This window comes from Phodopus roborovskii, unplaced genomic scaffold (genome assembly GCF_943737965.1).
Source record: "Phodopus roborovskii unplaced genomic scaffold, PHOROB, whole genome shotgun sequence".
In the NCBI taxonomy this organism is placed as follows: Eukaryota; Metazoa; Chordata; class Mammalia; order Rodentia; family Cricetidae; genus Phodopus; species Phodopus roborovskii.
In genome coordinates, this window is record NW_026125809.1 from 1,215 (window position 1) to 19,331 (window position 18,117).

At 35.7% G+C, this 18,117-nt stretch overlaps 1 protein-coding gene across 1 annotated transcript in view; it reads right to left on the bottom strand.

Moving 5' to 3' along the window:
* Positions 1–9,277: 9,277 nt before the first annotated feature.
* LOC127217724 (X-linked interleukin-1 receptor accessory protein-like 2) overlaps positions 9,278–18,117 on the bottom strand; it is a 453,152-nt gene continuing 444,312 nt past the window's right edge. Inside the window, exon 5 of the mRNA XM_051178729.1 lies at positions 9,278–9,480. Within this exon, the coding sequence (XP_051034686.1) occupies positions 9,287–9,480 (194 nt within the window). The 3' untranslated portion in view covers positions 9,278–9,286. The remainder of the gene's footprint in view (positions 9,481–18,117) is intronic.

Below are 18,117 nucleotides of genomic sequence, written 5' to 3' on the forward strand. Positions count from 1 at the left end.
CTGGCAAGTGTGAATAGATACTTCATTATGACCTCAGATTTTCTTGGGGATTAGTTTTATATTTTATCAGTTTGAGAGACACGAAAGGGTTATGCCTGCTTTGTTTGTTTAAAGGGAATTGATGTGGAGAACATAGCAATACATGCAAATCAAGAGGTGTTAAAGACCTCAGCAGTGAAAGTGATCCAGAAAGCAAACTGATAATTCTGAAGACTTGGCCAAGGTTTGCACTCAAATGCTGGACAAACCACTGGTAAACTGCTGACTTGAGACGTTGGGATTTCTGAAGACTGAGGAACATTTTATCATTGGCCACCCCATGCTAGCAAATAACAGAATATTTTAAAAATGTTTTGAATTGACAGAGAATTATATTACTTTCATCCTCCCTTTCCTCTGTTCTAGTCCCCCACCCCGAACCTAAAGTCTTCCATTCCTTTGAGAAAGTACCAAGAGGTCACAAGACGCAGCTTGTACTCATAGGATCAAGCTGCACCAGGAAAATAAGAATCTAGACAGAAGGACTGGTTCTCCGTTTGTTAATTGCCCGAGGACTACTTAATTAATTATATTTTCAGTTTTATCTACTTAACAATAGACTTTAGAAGTTTTAATAAGTAGTAACTGGAATATTAATAGGGTTTCATATGACAGCTCTGTACACATATATAACGTGCTGAATAATTCCAACAACCTTTCCCTTTCCCCTTCCCAATCATCATTCCACCTTTAGGCAATGCACTGTTAACATGAACACAACACAAGAACTATGACTCCTTTAAAACCCAAGTCCATTAGAATGCTCTATCTATCATCTGAATGTTTGTTTATCTCTTTCAAACTTCCTATATTACAAATGAATACAGAAAGTGTTAGTGTTACTAGTTGGACACTTGGAACTTGCTTTAGCCATGAAGGCCTTTTACTTATGAATGAAATTAATGTTTTAATCAAGAGAGCTACTCTGCCCCTTCTGCTATGTCAAGAAACCAAATCTGATGACTCCATTCCTAGCCTTCATAACGGTCCTTCATGTGAGAAATAATTCTGTTGCTTGTAAATTATACAATCTAAAATAATTTTTATTAGTAAATTGAAGAAAGATATCATGAAAGAAAGCATGAATTCAGAAATCAGTTTTGTTTACAGAAATGCTTTTGAAGGAAATCTTCAATTAAAATGTCAGCATTTTACATTTAGAGGTATACACACACACACACACACACACACACACACACACACACACACACACTTTGTACTAGGGAAGAATTCAAATAACCTCTTGGTTCTAGTAATTGTATCATTAACATTTTTAATCAAAGTGTGTTATTTGTCCCAATCTGCTATGTTTTGTAAAATTCTTGTTTGTTTCTTTCATGGACATTGGCTTTGTAGGCTGGAAGACAGGATCTAGTAATTAATTCCTACGTTAGCATAAATGGCCATAGCCTGAAGGAATGCTGGAACACACACAAACTCCCAAATAAATCACAGATCACACAATTAATATCACAAAATGGCTGACCATGTGTTTATATTGGCCAGAAGTCCATGCCTCTTCGTTTTTATTTCTCAAAAGGTGTCTCTATTTAGCTAGTGGGTTTTGTAAAATTTTCAAAACAAACACTCTGCAACTTTCCACCAGTGAAAGTAAGTTATGTATTACTCTTAAAAAAAAAACTGTTAGTGGGGGTGTAGGGGTTTGGGGAAAGTAGAGGAAGAAAATATAACAAAATCAAATAAACAATAGCATTTTGCAAGTCCCTAAAGGCTGACTCATTTAGCACCTAATATAGTGGCTGTGGCTCTGGACTCACTTCATGTTTGTGTATTTTGTCTTCTGTTGGCTCTAGAGAACAGCAGTGGTAGTGACTTGCTTCTCTTTAAAATGGTGTAACTACACTGAAATGTAATTAGGCATCTGCCTTTAAAGTTAATCCTGGAGAAAGAAAAGTCAGCAAAAGCTAAAGGAAGCTGAGTTTAAAAATGAATCTTAGTTAACAAGTATGCATCGATTTGTTAGTTCCTGTTATAATCAATGTAACTGAAAAATAAGATATTAATAAATAATAGGAGAAATTTGGTGAATATGAATGGAAATTATCTGTAACATATTTACAAATTTTCTGTCCAAAAGTTTTGAGAAATATTAAGCTTGTTTGCCAAAAAAATAAATCTTCTTTTCCAGAAGAGTCCAAAGTTTTCCAGCACATAGACAGGATAGACACTTGAGAAAAGAAGAATGCTAATACTGTGTTTTCCCCACAAATATGTACGATATTTTTCCCTTTTCACATCTTACATTAGGAGGGGTTCAAGACACAGTTGTCCTGGAACTCACTCCATAGACCAGGTTGGCCTCAAACTCAAAGATGCCCCTGCCTCTGCCTCTCAAATGCTGTACTTAAAGGTGTGCACCACTATGGCTAATAGAGTTTAGCTTTGTGTTCTTGTGGAACTCCCAACAGTGTGAGTGGAGCTGTTCTCGGGACCCTTTTCCTCCTACTGGGTTGTCTCACCCAGACTTAACATGAGGGTTTGTGCCTAGTCTTATTGGAAGTCATTAGTCCATGTTCAGTTGATATCCCTGGAAGGCCTGCTCTTTTCTGAAGGGAAATGGAAGATCAGGGGCTCTGCAGAAGCCAGGTAGAGCTGAGAGGAGTGGAGGCAGGGAAAACTGTTGTGAGTAGCAATATATTGAAAACAATAAATAAATAAAATATGCACAAATTTTAAAAGAATACTAAGAACAACACCAAAGGAGAGGGCAAGGAGAGCCCACAAAGCCTCAAGGTTACACACAACTGAAGAAAGCTAGGACAGGAGAGAGGTGGTCTTCCTCAAGAAAAAGCACACTGACTGGTTTTCCAGTACCAGATGCTCAGCACTGACAACATACATATAAGTAGCATGATACAAATGATTGGCGTGTATTTTGGAGATACAAACATATACACATTCAATAACAATTAATTGGAAAAGAGAACAAAAATTTGAAGGAGAGTGAGATGAGTATTGAAAGGGGAGGGATTGAAAGGGGAAAGGGGAGGGAGAAATGTTGTATTTATAATACTACCTCACATAAAAGATGGCAGTGAAGTTTGCGGGTACTTGCCTTTAATCCCAGCACTCAGGAGGCAGAGGCAGGCAGATCTCTGTGAGTACAAGGCAAGACTGATCTACAAAGCAAGTTCAAAGACAGTCAAGACTACATAGAAAGACCCTGTTTTGTTTTTTTTTTTTAAGACAGTTCCCTGGTCATTAGAAAAATAGATTTGGAAGGTAGATTTACATCCCAGAAGGCAAGGAAATTACTTATAATTGTAGTATTTCTAGAGTAATTGTGTAAAGAAGGGGTTTATGGGCTTGTCCAACAAACCAGGTTTTGACTAGAACACAAAAAGACAATGTTCATAGCACCATTAAACTTTATCACACTGGTATTTTAAAGGATACTGGAATCATGTTAGGAATTGAGACAAAAACTGTCAGTAACCATGACAGATTCTAATTCAAATATTTGAATGTGTTTGTCATTTGTTAAAATGTACCAGCTATCCGTATTCTTTTTTTCTCCCTTTTTAAGTTTTTATTTTTATTTTACATATTGATCCCAGTTCCTTCTCCCTCCCTCTTTCTCTCTCTCTCCCACCCTCCCATACCCCTCAACCACCCCTTCCTATCCCCCCACTCCACATGTAGGGTGATGCCTTCCAGGAGGGGTCATCTAAATCTGTCAAATCATTTGGAGTAGGGACTAGGCCCTCCCTCCTTCCCCTAGGACAAGGGAGTATCCCTCCATGGGGAACGTGCTCCCAAAGTCCTTTTGTGCACCAGGGGTACATACACTGCCAGAGGTCCCTTAGACTGCCAAGGCCTCTAACTGAGACCCATGTTCAGGGGGGTCTGAGTCAATCCTATTCTGGATTCCCAACTATCCTTGTTCAGGTCAGTTGTCTTTATGTGTTTCTGCAGCCTGGTCTTGTCCTCCCTCTCTGTATCTGGATTCCAGTTCGGCTTAGTGTTTAGTTGTAGATATCTGCTTCTGTTTCCATCAGCTATAAGATGAGAGCTCTATGATGGTGGATAAGTTAGCTGTCAATCTCATTATCAGGGAAAGGTATTTATGGTAGCCTTTCCACCCCAATTGTTAGTTTCAGGTCAGTCTTGTAGGTCTCTGGACATTTCTCTAGAGACAGGTTTCTCTTCAAACCTATAATGGCTCCCTGTTTTATTCTCTCTCTCTCTCTCTCTCTCTCTCTCTCTCTCTCTCTCTCTCTCTCTCTCTGTCCCTCCTCTGTTCCTCCCCTGACTCAACCTTCCTAGTCCCACAGAGATTCATGTAAGGTTCCTCACAGAACATATGGGGAGTGGGGGGTAGTGAGTGGAGAGGGAGCTAGGAGAAAGAGAAGGGGAGTAGAGGAAAGCTCGTGGGACTAGCTGTCAGTATTCTTAACTGTGAGCTCATGTATTATTTTCAGCACATTTAATTTGTCCATTGTGTATCAATTCTTATTGTGAGTTAAAATTAGGAAACCCATAGTAAAGGTATGATTAAGTTACGTTCAAAGTAACATGTATTTTAATACACATAAAGTCAATACTAATAATTCTGTACCACATGTCCTTTTGCACATTTTCTGTTTTATTTATTTTGTTTTATTTATTTGTTTTGTTTTTAAAATTGTTTTGAAACACAATTCATATTATTTACACACACACACACACACACACACAAGGATGGAGAGAGAGAGGGAACTGGGATCAATATGTAAAATAAGAAAAAAATGTAAGAGCTAGTTTTATATACTCTTTCCACCTACCAGTATTGATTGTTATTAAGAAAATGAGCTATTTATGCACACAACATTCACAGGATGACTTGTCAAGTGAAAAAAATGCAAGCATAAATCATATGTATGATATTAGTCTATTTATATAAAACTACAAAATTTGGCCTGACTTATGGTGACATGAAGATTATCATTGTGGTAAGGATTTCAAAGGGGCACCAGGAAACAAGAAGTGATAACTTCTTTATGAAAACTGTTTAACAAGCATATGCATACATCAATCAACTTGTATGGATTGTAAACCTAAACTTGTGTGTTGTTTATTGTCTGTCAATTAGCTAGGCATTGGTGGCACAAGCCTTTAATCCCAGCACCCAGCATTCAAGTGGCAGAGGCAGGAGGATCTTTGTGAGTTCAAGGCCAGCATGGTCTACAGAGCTAGTTCCTGGACAGGATCCAAAGCAATACAGAGAAACCCTGTATCAGGGAAACAAAACAAAATGACAAAAACAACAACAACAACAACAAACCTATTTACTTTTAAAACTCCACTTAGTCACATCCAAGAAAGTGGAGATAATTACTTTAGTTCTGTATAATTACTTTTCTTGTTTAAGAAACTGATCAGATATATTGACAATAATTTTAAACCTAAAATTACTTAAAAGAAATTCAACTATATTTGTTGCAAATAAATCATTACAAAATTTCCTAATAAAATAGTACCAACTAGAAGACTTTAAGTTCAAATGAGATTTTAAATTTGAGTCTAAATCATTGCTAAAGATCTATGCTATACCTGTACAGGGTAACCAATACAGTTAAAATGAAAAAAATCTGAGATTGCAAAAGTGCCACAAATAAGACTTGATGGGCTTAAAAGAGAGAGTGGACACAGGTGTGTTGGTAGTAAAAGTTGGTGGAACTGAGAGTGTTTGTAGGAAGAAAATGAATATGATAAAAAATCAGAGCAGAAAATTCTCAGAGCTGATTAAAAAAAGAAAGAAAGAAAGAAAGAAACCTAGAAAAACGCACAGTTAAAACAACTTTATCAAAAATCCCGGTGTGGTAGTTCATGACTGTAGTTATCAACAATTGGGAGGATAAGGGATTCAATGCTAACTTCAGCTTTACAATACCATACTTCAAAATACTCTTGAAAATGGCTTTGTTGAGATAAAATTCACATGCTATACAATTTGCTCATTGAAGCTCTATGTTTCATTGTTTTAAAATGTTGACAAACATGTGCAACCATCACCATGATTTGATTCTAAAATACTTTTCTTTCTTTACGATTTTTATTTTGTGTACATGGATGCTTTGCTGACATGCATGTCTATTTGAGGGTGTTAGACCCTCTGGAACTGTAGTTACAAATAGTTGTGAGCTGCCATGTGGGTGCTGGAAGTTGAACTTGAGTCCTCAGAAAGAGAAATGTATTCTCTTAACAACTGATCCATCTCTCCAATCCCCTCTAAAATACCTTTATTTATTTATTGTTGTTTTTTTCAGACAGGATTTCTCTGTAGTGTTTTGGGGCTTGTCCTGGAACTAGCTCTGTAGACCAGGCTGGCCTCACACTTAAAGAGGTTTGTCCACCTCTGCCTCACGAGTGCTGGGTGCTGGGATTAAAGATATGTGCCACCAATGCCCGGCTTTTTTTTTTTTTTTTTTTTTTTTTTAATAGCCATAGTCTATGAAGCACAGGATTTTCCTTTAGAGTATTGAAACTGTTCTTACAGTAGATATTGGTAGTAGTTGTACAATATTATGAAGGTACAAAGAAGCCTACTGAACTGTAAATTTGAAAATGTTATTTTATGTTAACCTGAATTTGAAAATATTTGCAAAAATGTTGCATGAATGCAACATGCCTGTAAGCACCCATTATACCATCCATCTATACCAGCCTTGGGCAGGCACAAATCACATTTACAACTCTGTAGATTTGCCTAGTCTAGAAATTTCTTTTAAATGAAATCATACAATATGTTCTCTTTTGCCACTGGCTTAGTTTCACAAATATTTTCAGTTTTGTTCATATTGTTAACATATGCCAGTATTCAAAACTTATTAAAAAATATCCCACCTGTAGATATAAAATATTTCATTTATCTATTCCTTCCTTGATAGACATTTAGCTTGTTTCCACATTTCACTCTTTATAATATGGCTATCAACATTCATATACATAATCTTATGTGGATATATGACTTCATTTGTGTTGGGTATATACCCAGGATGTATAGTGCTGTATCAGCTAGTAGCACTATGTTTAAGCACTTGAGGATTTACCAGATTGTTTTTCAAAGACCTTACACCACTTTACATTTGTTTCACCAGGGTGTGAGGTTACAATTTCTCCACATCTTCACCAGCATAATTTATAGCTCATATTATATTTAAGCCATCCTAAAGACTATGACATAGGGTCACATGGTTTAGATCATGGGTCCCCAATTTTATCAATCTATAGATTAGATTTGAGCAAATACATGTAGCCTGATTGTCACAGGATAATTATAAATTATATGAATTATGGTATGTATTGTACTATTTGACTTTCACACACAGTGCTATAATATGTACTTAAGAAAACACTTGAGCAAAGCATGTTCACATATGCCTACAGTTCTATCTGTTTTGGATGCTGAAGTAGGAGGGTACTTTGGGCACAGGAATTCTAAGACTAGCCTGGACAACATACAAGACTGTCACAGAAAACAAACAAACAAAAAACACGGGAAAGTACATATTACAAGTACTATGAAAATCATACTTATTTCTACTGCATGATTCTTGGTGGGACAGAAGGGAAATTGTGCTCATACTTATCACTATCCACTATATACAATACTGGAAGAATGCTTACCTTTTTGCTGCCAAATCTGTTGTAGGATATTTTATACTGTGTGAAGATGTATTCCTGTGATTGGTGTAAGAAAAACGGCCAATATCTAGGCAGGAGAGATAGGTGGGTTTCTCAGGGATAGAAAGGATAAGATGGAGGAATCTAGGCATACAGGAGATGCTAGGAAACATAGTGATGACACAAAGATACAAGATGGAAGAGAGGTAATGCTATATAATTGAACATAGATTAATATAAATGGATTAATTTAAGTTATAAGAGCTAGTTAAGAAAAATCATAAATGATAAGGCTTTCATAACTAATAATAAGTCTCTGTGTCATTATTTGGGAGCTGAATAGAAGGACAAAAAAGACTCATTACATCAATCCTTAACTGTAGTCTCAATATTTGTCTTTACACCCAAAGATAAGTATATTCTCATCCTGCATCAAAGAAACTTCTCTTTGCAACAGACAAAGATCATTACAGAAATCTGTAACCAATCAAAATGTAGAGTTGTGGAGCCTAGACACAGTGGATACATCTACAAAACAACCCACATACCCAAGGTTCATGGAACATTATAGAATAGATATAAATATTGCTAAGAGACAGAGGAACAGATTGAAAAGATTGTTTATTGTATGAGGTTGTATCTTCCAGGGATGTAGGAGACTATAACCACCCATAAAGTTTTACCAACATGACTGTGTAAACATGAGATGAACAAGGACAACAACAATAGATATGCTAAAGTGGCTGGAGGAAAGCCCAAGAGGGCCCAGCTCCATACAAAGAACTACAGGCAACTAAGGGATACTGAGAGTGGGAGAAATAGCCTTCCCCAGGTAAGAGGACATCAATTGGTTATCCACACCAAATAGTCAGACCAGAAAACATGCAAATAAATAACATTGTATAAAACTGAGCTGATTGTATTTATGCATTTAGAAATATGTACCTTTTTACATGTACATAAATAAAAACAATTACTGAAAAGGAGAGACAATGAATTTGAAAGAGCAAGAAGGATTTAGAGGGAGGAAAAGGAAGGGGCAATGATGCAATTGTATTATACTCTCAAAATAAATAATAATTATAATGAAAACACAAAGCCAAATTAATCGAACTCATAGCTACACAACAAGATTGTAAGAAGACAGGGAAAAACATTGACAGAGGTGCTAAACTGAAGGATCTATCTCTTTCAGAAAAGCAGTGGATGCTGAAACAAATAAACAAATAAACACTAACAAGAATCAACAGTTATTTTGGCAGAATATCAGATTTCTACTACTACCCTAACATTATACTTATGACATACGAAGGTTGTTTGATTCCCATGCAGTGAACAGATATTTACCTAGCAAACTTAGATGTCACCTGCAAAGTTTAAAGGTCTGCTCTTACCAGTATAGAAACAGTGGCCTAGGCTTTGGAAACATGATCAATATTCTTTGAAAACTTTGAGGGGATCATTACATTTTGATGGCATCCTCCAAAACACTCACAAAAGACTATTAGATACTTGAAAATAAGTATTTTAAGGCAGATATCACTCTAGATTTCTCCATCATATTAAGTCTTAGAGAATAGAATGACTTCAAGTTGCAATGAAAACTTTATTTAGAATTCCCCTAGCATGATTTATTGATTAATTGCAATGATATCAAAGAAAAACAAACAACTGGGCTCCTATACCTTATTTCACCTTCTCTAATGTGACCTGCCAGTTCTTCAATAAACTTCTCTCCTTTCATCCAATATATCATTGGTCCAGACTCTCCACTGAATCCAAAGAATGCTTTACAAGGGATGTTCAGAGGTTTACCTGAGAAGAGAAAACCACAATAAATAAGTAAATCTTGTGAGACAGGGATGAAGAGTTGACATACAAAGAAAAACTCAGAGGTGCCAAATTTTCCAACAATTCTTGCATGTGAGAAAAATTATTATGATGGTTTGGGGGGAAATTATAAAATTCAAACTATTATAAAAATTGAAAAGTAAGTAAATTATTACTCTATGGCATTTTAATTATACTGTACCTCTCCCAAGTATTAATATGAAAAAATCAATTAGAAATTAGAAATTATCCCTAATTATTTTTCTTTCTTGAGAGTATTAAGTATTTATTATGTGGACTTGCCTTTAAAATTAGTTATTTAAGAGCATAAATTAATTATTTGTGAGAGAGAAGACATATAAATAATAGATTATCCACTATTAAAATCATATAGGCTTTAATTTGTTCCCGTTACAACCTAATTTAAGAAAAATGATACAGAATGGTGGTTTGAGTCTTCTGTTGATTTGAAAAGTTTAAGGAATACTTCAATATCTGGTCATCATTATTTCTGGTCACATATATGATACCTTTTTCAGAAGAGATTGACATCATTATGGGCCCACTTGAAGCTATATACCTCATGTGTGCCCAGGTGAAATTGAAAAGCAAGAATGTGACTACAGATCTCCTTGTTTTATCTTGCCTCAACTCACCTCTCTGGTATATGAAAAGTACATTGTGTCTGGGTAGGAAGGCCAGAAGTCAAGTACCTTTTCTAAATTTTTGTGACAGGGTCTCTTATTAAATATGAAGTGTATCTTTCCAGATGGCAAAAAATGTCCCTAGAATCTGCTTGTCACCAGCTTCCAGCCCAGGGACTACAATTGGGTTATGCTGCCATGTCCAGGTTTTTGTATAGGTAAAGGGATCTTAACTCAGGTCCACTTGTTTATGCAGTAAGCAATTTACTCACTCAGCGATCTCCCCAAATCTGTGATGGTTAATCTTGCTTGTTAACTTGATGAGAATAAGAAACTTCTCAGAAATTAGTTGAAAATACCTCTGCTTATGTTCCCAATGCCATTTCTAAAGAAAACTAAATTTGAAACAATCACTTGAACCATGTATGGATTTGTAATGATTGCAAATGTAAAGTTTGTTCAAAGGTGGGTGGTGAAGTCTATTGGAATAAGTAAGTTAATAGTGATAGGCTGTTGAGCTATAGCATACTCTGTGCATACCTTCCTTGCTATTTATTTCCTATATGTCAAGAAACAAAGAAGTATTTCTTTCATTGTAGCCTTCCTGCCTCCATGTTTCCTGCCCAAGTTTTATAGGAGGCCAAGCTCCAAGGAACTGAATTTTATGAATATATAAGCCTAAATAAATTCTCCTTAAAAGTTTCTTCCCCATTACTGTGATCACAGTGGCACAACAGTCACTAATGGGAAATTGTCCTACCCTCTCTCTCCTAGACCCTAGACACTCTTCTTCTCTTCATTTTTAATACTAGGACTAGACTCTCTTGCGCTTAGACTGAAAGATAGCCACTAACAACTCAAAAGCTCTTACGTTTTCAACTTCTGCCCTGAGAACTATACCAGAAGCTTCCCTGGTTCTACTATTTCAAGACTTGCTACTGTCTTGCTTGTTTAGTTTGCAAAAGTATGCTGGGTTCTGTTTTGATACCATAATCACATGCACTTGTCTCTTTAATAAATTATCTGCCATCACATTGATTCTGCATCTTGTAAGGACCTTAACTCAAAAAATGAAAATTAAAATGTGAATTATGAATATGTCTATAAATACATCTACAGGAAAACACTCTTGCCATATATTTTGTATTCTTTAGATAATTTACATTGCTTAAATAATTCTACATAAGAATTTTTGGGCTCTGTTATGTGTATTTTAATAATAAATCCTCATCAGATATATAGGCATTTATAATTGTGCTAGAATTAATTATATGGCTTTTTATGCAATGTAAATTAATATGGGAAGGATGGTATAGAAAATGCAATGCTGCCATTTGACATATGAATCCCTCAATTTATAATTACATTATAGTGCCTTCGTTAGGGTTTCTTTTGCTGTAATGGAACACCATGACCAAAAAGCCTGCTCACAATGGCTTGCTCAGCCCGCCTTCTTATAATACCCAGGACCACCAGGGATGGCACCACCCACAATGAGCTGATCCTCGTTCCATTCATTGATCACTGATTAAGAAAATGCCTTACACCCAGTCTGGTGGAGGCATTTTTTCCCGCTAAGGCTCCTTCCTGACTCTTTATTCTAGTTTGTGTCATGTTGACAAACAAAACCAGCCAGCACACAGCGCATAAATTTTTCTCCACAAACATTTTTCTATTGTTTAGAGGACTAGATAAAACCATTTCAAAACTAATTTTCTTGGGGAGCTTCCATCCTCCTTTTGTGCCATATACAAAGTCCTCATTCTATCTTAAACTTATCCATAGTTTTCATGTTCTAAGAACTATTACTTTCTGAATCCAAATATCTTTCATCACCACAACTAGAAAATGACTATCTTTGAGGATTGTTTTCAGAAAGGAACAACTAAATTGAAGTTAGAGTATATGTTAGGACAATGTGGAGTACAGGGAACCCACAGACATACAAATATTGGGCAACAGGTTAGGCTTAGCCTCATAAAAGATATGTTGACAAGTATTTATTATAATATTAACATATCCCTTCTCAAATTTCAGATCCTGGAACTTTGGATACTTTTTTAGTTGTCAAATTTGTCAAGGTCAAGAATCTACACAAAATAATTGATACAAATTAGAGGCTATGTCTTTGAACACATGCTCCATCAAAGGTTGGGTAAAACTGATATAGCTGTGCATTATAGAAAGTACATTCGACTAAAGTTCAGGAAATTTGGATTGTATGTTTAGATCTATCATGACCATTGCCCCTGAACTGATAATCCTAACCTATCTTTATGTTAAGTAATTTCTTATGCATGCAATGAGGTTGGTAATAATCTTGGATAGCTCAAAGAAAACAATGCATATCAAAGTTCTTCATGAATTCAAAAACATCATCAGAAGTTAGCGCAATGTAGCTCAATGGGATGGTGGCATATCCCAGTACTTGGAAAACAGAGGCCAGAAGAAGTCTACAAAATGAGTTCAAGAACAGCCAGGGATGTTAAATGGAGAAACCCTGACTCAAAAACAAAACAAAAATATAATTTAGTTCAGTGTTTTTTGCCTTCTGAGACTTGATTGTCCATGGAGAAATTAAATTTGAGGACAAGTCTGATATGGTCTTGAGATAGAGATACTTTCATTTTGATAGTATCAATCTTATGTTCTTTTATTTATGAATATCTGTGGGACAATATATTTTCAACATTTTCTTATAAATTTTGATTGCATTTAGAATATGTATGATTAACCTGGAAAGACCCTATGTTTTCTAAACATGAACATATTCTTCCTTCCTAAGCCTTTTTCCTTTCATTCTCATGACATTGCAAATATATCAGGAACAATAAACCAGGTTATAGAAAAATCAATAGATTATGATAAATTTTGGTATTAGAGATTCTAATCACTGAAACTATCAACATACATAATTATAGACATAGACATTAGCTATTGTCCTTTTGAGCCATGTTGGAAAATATAATATATAACATATATTTATATTAAAATGTCTTTAAGTGTTTCTTAGTATGTGGGTACCCATGCCAGGAACGACTTTAAAGGAGAAAGACAATTATTGTAGTGTATAAAAAGAGGGGCTTCTTGAAGTGTTCCATTAAAAATAGCAGTGTGTGCCCTTTCCCTTGACACTGCACCCAACATACTGGCCATTGAAGCAATTTGTCTTGCAAGTAATTTTTCTCTTCCCATCAGAAAGATCCTTGTTAAATAAACAGAAGAGACAGATATTTCAGAAGTTTATTTTATACAATGCTGAGTAAATATCCTCAAGCCTTATGTTGATGGTCGCAAACAGTAAAACTGTTCAACCATCATCTGTCACATTGGAAGCAGAGTTCCCAAGGGATCTTTTATCAGTAATGTTCAGTATGTGCTAAGGACTAGGGATCTGCTCTTCCAAGAAGCATGGAGTGCTGCCTACATTGATTTGGCAATTAATCTAAAACAGAATCTTTCTAGGTATCTCTGATACCTTCCCGATGTGTCAAATCCTATGTAAAAGTGGCATCTGTTAACTACTCTATTGTTTTGTCTCCAGACAGTTTGAAAATCATTCTGTAACTGTGTGTCTTATTTGTCAAGATAGCCACTTCACATTTATACTAAGCAGTCAGAAGACTATCAAAATGAAAAGAACTGTGTCATGTGGTACCACAGTACTAAGTAATAAGGTAGGAGATGTTTATTTTATTTTAGTTTAGTTTATGGAAGTGGATTACAAGGACTGGTTCAGTTCTCCTTTGCCTTAACATTACTTCAGTTTTTTTTTTCTCAAAGAACTCTCTGAGAATCAGCATTTGGAAGATTGCTTTGAGACCTTGAAAATCTAGCCATCACAACCAGCTTAATTATTTTGACAGTTATTACTTTACCGGATTTTGTCTTGAAACAGATGTACTCAAGATAAGGATGGGCTCAGGAGGAATGTCTCTAAAGTGGTAATACAAATATTTATAACCCATGAGAGCTTCATCTCCCCTCTTTTCCCTTTTCATCACCCATCTCCTCCCCTTCCCTCTCCTGCATTCCCATCCTCCTCTTTTGGAGATTGAACCATGGCGGTTGTTCTATGCTTCAGAGCCCATGAAGCCTGAACTTTTCACAATGTGATTATGATATAAGAAAATTAAAATACACTGAAGTCTGTGATGCCTGATGCCTGTAATGGCAGTAGGGTTTGTGTGGCCCTGTATGGAAGTAGGTGGGAAGAAGAGTATAACAGTGGTAAAATGATGGATTCCAATGTTATTATTACAAACTCTTCTGAATAACAAAGATATCTATCAGTAGTTTTCTGACAAATATTTCACAACTGCTGTCTTATAAATAAGAATGCACATAAATTTATTGTATGCGTTATTGATAATGAAAGGTGGGAAAACCATTTACACATAATGATAAGAATAAATGCAATGCTTTTGTTGTGCATATTGTGTACTCAATAGATTCTCACAGGACACTTTCAGTTAGTTGAAGAATTATTATTTATAGAATCTGTGATTGCAATGAAAAAATGGTGTAGTCCAAATATGATTATTAGTCTATATCTTCTTTGACATTAACCAGAAATTTGAAAGTAAGACAATAAATGAATTTCAGAACTTCACGTATTTTTCAGTTGTGTGACTGACATGCTTGGATGACTTTGATAACAGATTCTATTTTGCATTTCAAATCCATATAATTACTCCTTGAAGAGCTTTAAAAAATCCTGAGATTGACACAGCAGATATGAAAGAACTGCTAACAAAGGTGAAAGTAGAAAAGGCATTCTGCTTCCCACACATATCAATATCATTCTCTACCAGGATTTCGAAGAACTTCTCAAGGGCAACAACTTGCTATTAAACGTAGCTGCCCCCATCTCTGGATTACAATTTTTACATAGACCATGAGTAACTATCAGTGACCTTTTATGGCCACAATTTTTCTATATTCTTTGTTTTCATTTTTAAACACTGCTCAAACTTTTTTAATGCCTCTCCAGTTATTCCATTCTCCTTACTTCATGAAATGGGTCTTTTCTCATTTGCGTTACTGGAGGCACTCTCATGGTAGCTAATGTTTTTTGTAAGGTTTCAAATTTCATAACTGTGTATTCATTCATGCTTGGGATTATTTTTGATGTGTACCTTGGGTGCTCCAAACTAGAATGGAATCCTATTAGAGCATTTCCAAGCTTGCCTCTTCCTTAGAAGAGGTTGGAAAGGTTTGTAAAGAAGTTTTCCTGGCTTTCCTTGCTTTCAAGATTGTTCACATATGTGATTTTTAATTTCACACACATGCTAACTATAGGCTTTCTAGATCTGTCGGTTCATAGTTATGGCTTTACCCTGAGTATGAATGGATTTTTCTAGTATTTTATGTAGCTTATGGGTTTTCAGGCATTACAGGATATCTGAGTTTCTAGATCCACACTTTTTAAATATCATGTGTAGAACTCTGAGACTCCCCAGACCCACATCTGGTGGTAATGTCTGCTGGAGCTATTCCTTTTCTCTGGTTTTGAGTTACTGTTTCTTTCTCAAAACCTCATACTTGCCTTACTTGCTTTCAAAGTTCAATGAGCACATAAACTGTTGCTTTTAAAGTAGAACTTTTTAGTGGCTGCAAGATGTTTGTCCTCAATATATCAAGTAAGTCTGAGTTAAGTTGAGTTGGTGTCTGAAGATCTACCATAGAAATTTGTAAATTGTGTAACACCAGCTGGTACGATGGTAATTTTACTTATTTCATTATCAGGAAGTTGTTAAACAACATTTTCTTCTTGCTACTACCATAAGTAGAGATCATTCTTTCTTCTCTGGGATCACACATAGATTTGGCTTTTATGAGATAAGATGAAAAAGGAAGAGGATAGTCATGATGTCAACATAAAAGCCGTTCAATTTCCTGCTGTTCTTTATGTACTTAAGTTTGTTCATTTCAAGAGGTTTATTCATTTCCCAAGAAAGAAATCCACTATCAGGGCACACATCTCTGTGTACACTGGCGAGAGTGTCAGGACAGAGGCATATTACCTTTGGCTCTGAGATATACTGAAGAAGTTGCCTTACTAAAAATGTCATTTTCTGTGCATAATCAAGTCTGTTTTTCGTCAGGAGAGATTAAGAGTGGACTTATAATTTGTTAATGGGGAATGTCTCATTCAAAATGTCTGATAGTTCATGGCATATTTCCACTGTATCAAGAAGGAAAATATTGGCTGTAGATCTAGCCCAGTTTGAAAACTTGTGCTAGGTTTATAGTCTAGAATGTGCAACTGCCTGAAATCTAGTCCCACAAAGCAAAAACTTAAAGCAATAATGAATTAAAAGTTTAAGACCAGAAAAAGATTTAAGAATGTTATAAGGATCTCTGAGGTTTGCTGTGCTTAAATGGAGGGCAACACAATTATCTTATTTTGAAAAAAATATGTTATCTTTCCTCTCTTCTGTGTATATGTACATGTATGTATGCTTGAGTATGCACATGTATACACAGACACATAGACACACACACACACACACACACACACACACACACACACACACCACTGTATCTTTTTCCTTTCCTTCAATCTAACTGTTTATTCTTTACATTAGACTTTCCTCTCAGTCATCCAATAGGTTAAGTACTTGCTTGGATCTAAAACACACTGCTGCAACCACTTGTGTCTTTGCTTACTCTGAGATTCCAGTTTCCAATCAACTGAACAGATAATTAAGGTTTAGAAACATGGCCAGAAAGAAATTAACTGGCTTTATTGAGGTCACTGTTTGAAGCAGAAGAAAGAATCCATCATTTCTAATTCATTTATCCTAATATGTAAAAGTGTTTAATGTACTACATACAAAGTTGCCTTCTAATTAGCACACATCTAGAAGAGTGTGGAGTTCCATCTTCCATGGTAATCCTGTGCAGCTTTTTGCTAAACCTTTTCTTTCTCAAAGAAGGAACCTTTACTCAAAATTCTCCAAATTTAAATTAGATGCTGAAGTCACTAAGTGACGCTTTGAATTTTGGTTGATAGTGGGCATGTCAAAAGTAATGAAACAATGGGGCACGTAAACTTGTTGTCCAAGATTGTGAACACTTGTGAAACACAGTGTTTGCTACCCAGGAAACAGTAAGACTTTATGGTGAGGAAAAAGAAATACTAACATTAATTGACTGGGAAAAGCATATTGCTATCTTTGGACAAGAATAATTATTAATACAAAAAGGAGGGCATGGAGAGAATGGGAGGTAGACAAAGAGGAGGGAGGGGTTAGGTACAGAGCACATAGTGTGTGCCTTAAACTTTTATTTGTGTGTGTGTGTGTTCAAGTAATCATTTTTGAGAATGGCAAGAAGAAGGGAATAGTTACTTGCCTATACTACAGGAAGGAACACAGCATAGGCTTCAAGGTAAGATGAAAACGAACAGTTGTCACAGCAGTTATAAGTTATGGGTTGACTTTTGTCTATAATTGGTTCAGTGTGATAAGTGGTGTGATGCCTAGTAGAGGATAAGGTGTTCAGACTTAACAGGAATTGTCTTGATGAATTGCCAAATAGCCTCAGTATCAGTAAGCTTCTCTTGCTATATTAGTTCTAGGTTGGATGACCACAAACTCCATTAACTACACACCATACCCATAACTTTGCTTAGTAGTTTTTCTCTTTCATCCACCTCCAGGTAAAGAAATGTGGGCTCAGAAAATATCTTAGTGTTTCAGTCATATCTGCCATCCAACGGCTCTCTGCAGATGCTGGGCAGAAGCATATCATGGAGCAGGTATGGGTGTCATAACACTAAGTTTCTGACTTCAGCCTTCCTACCATGTTGCTGTTTTTGGTTTTGTTTCACTTTGTTTTATAACTCTACTCTCACAATGAGCTTCAATTGTTCTCTTCTAAAAACTGATAGGGTCAATTAAATTTTCCAAATATTCTTCCAAATTGAACTTTTTCAAATTTTAAGCAATTGTTCTAGAGCAATGTATTTTAG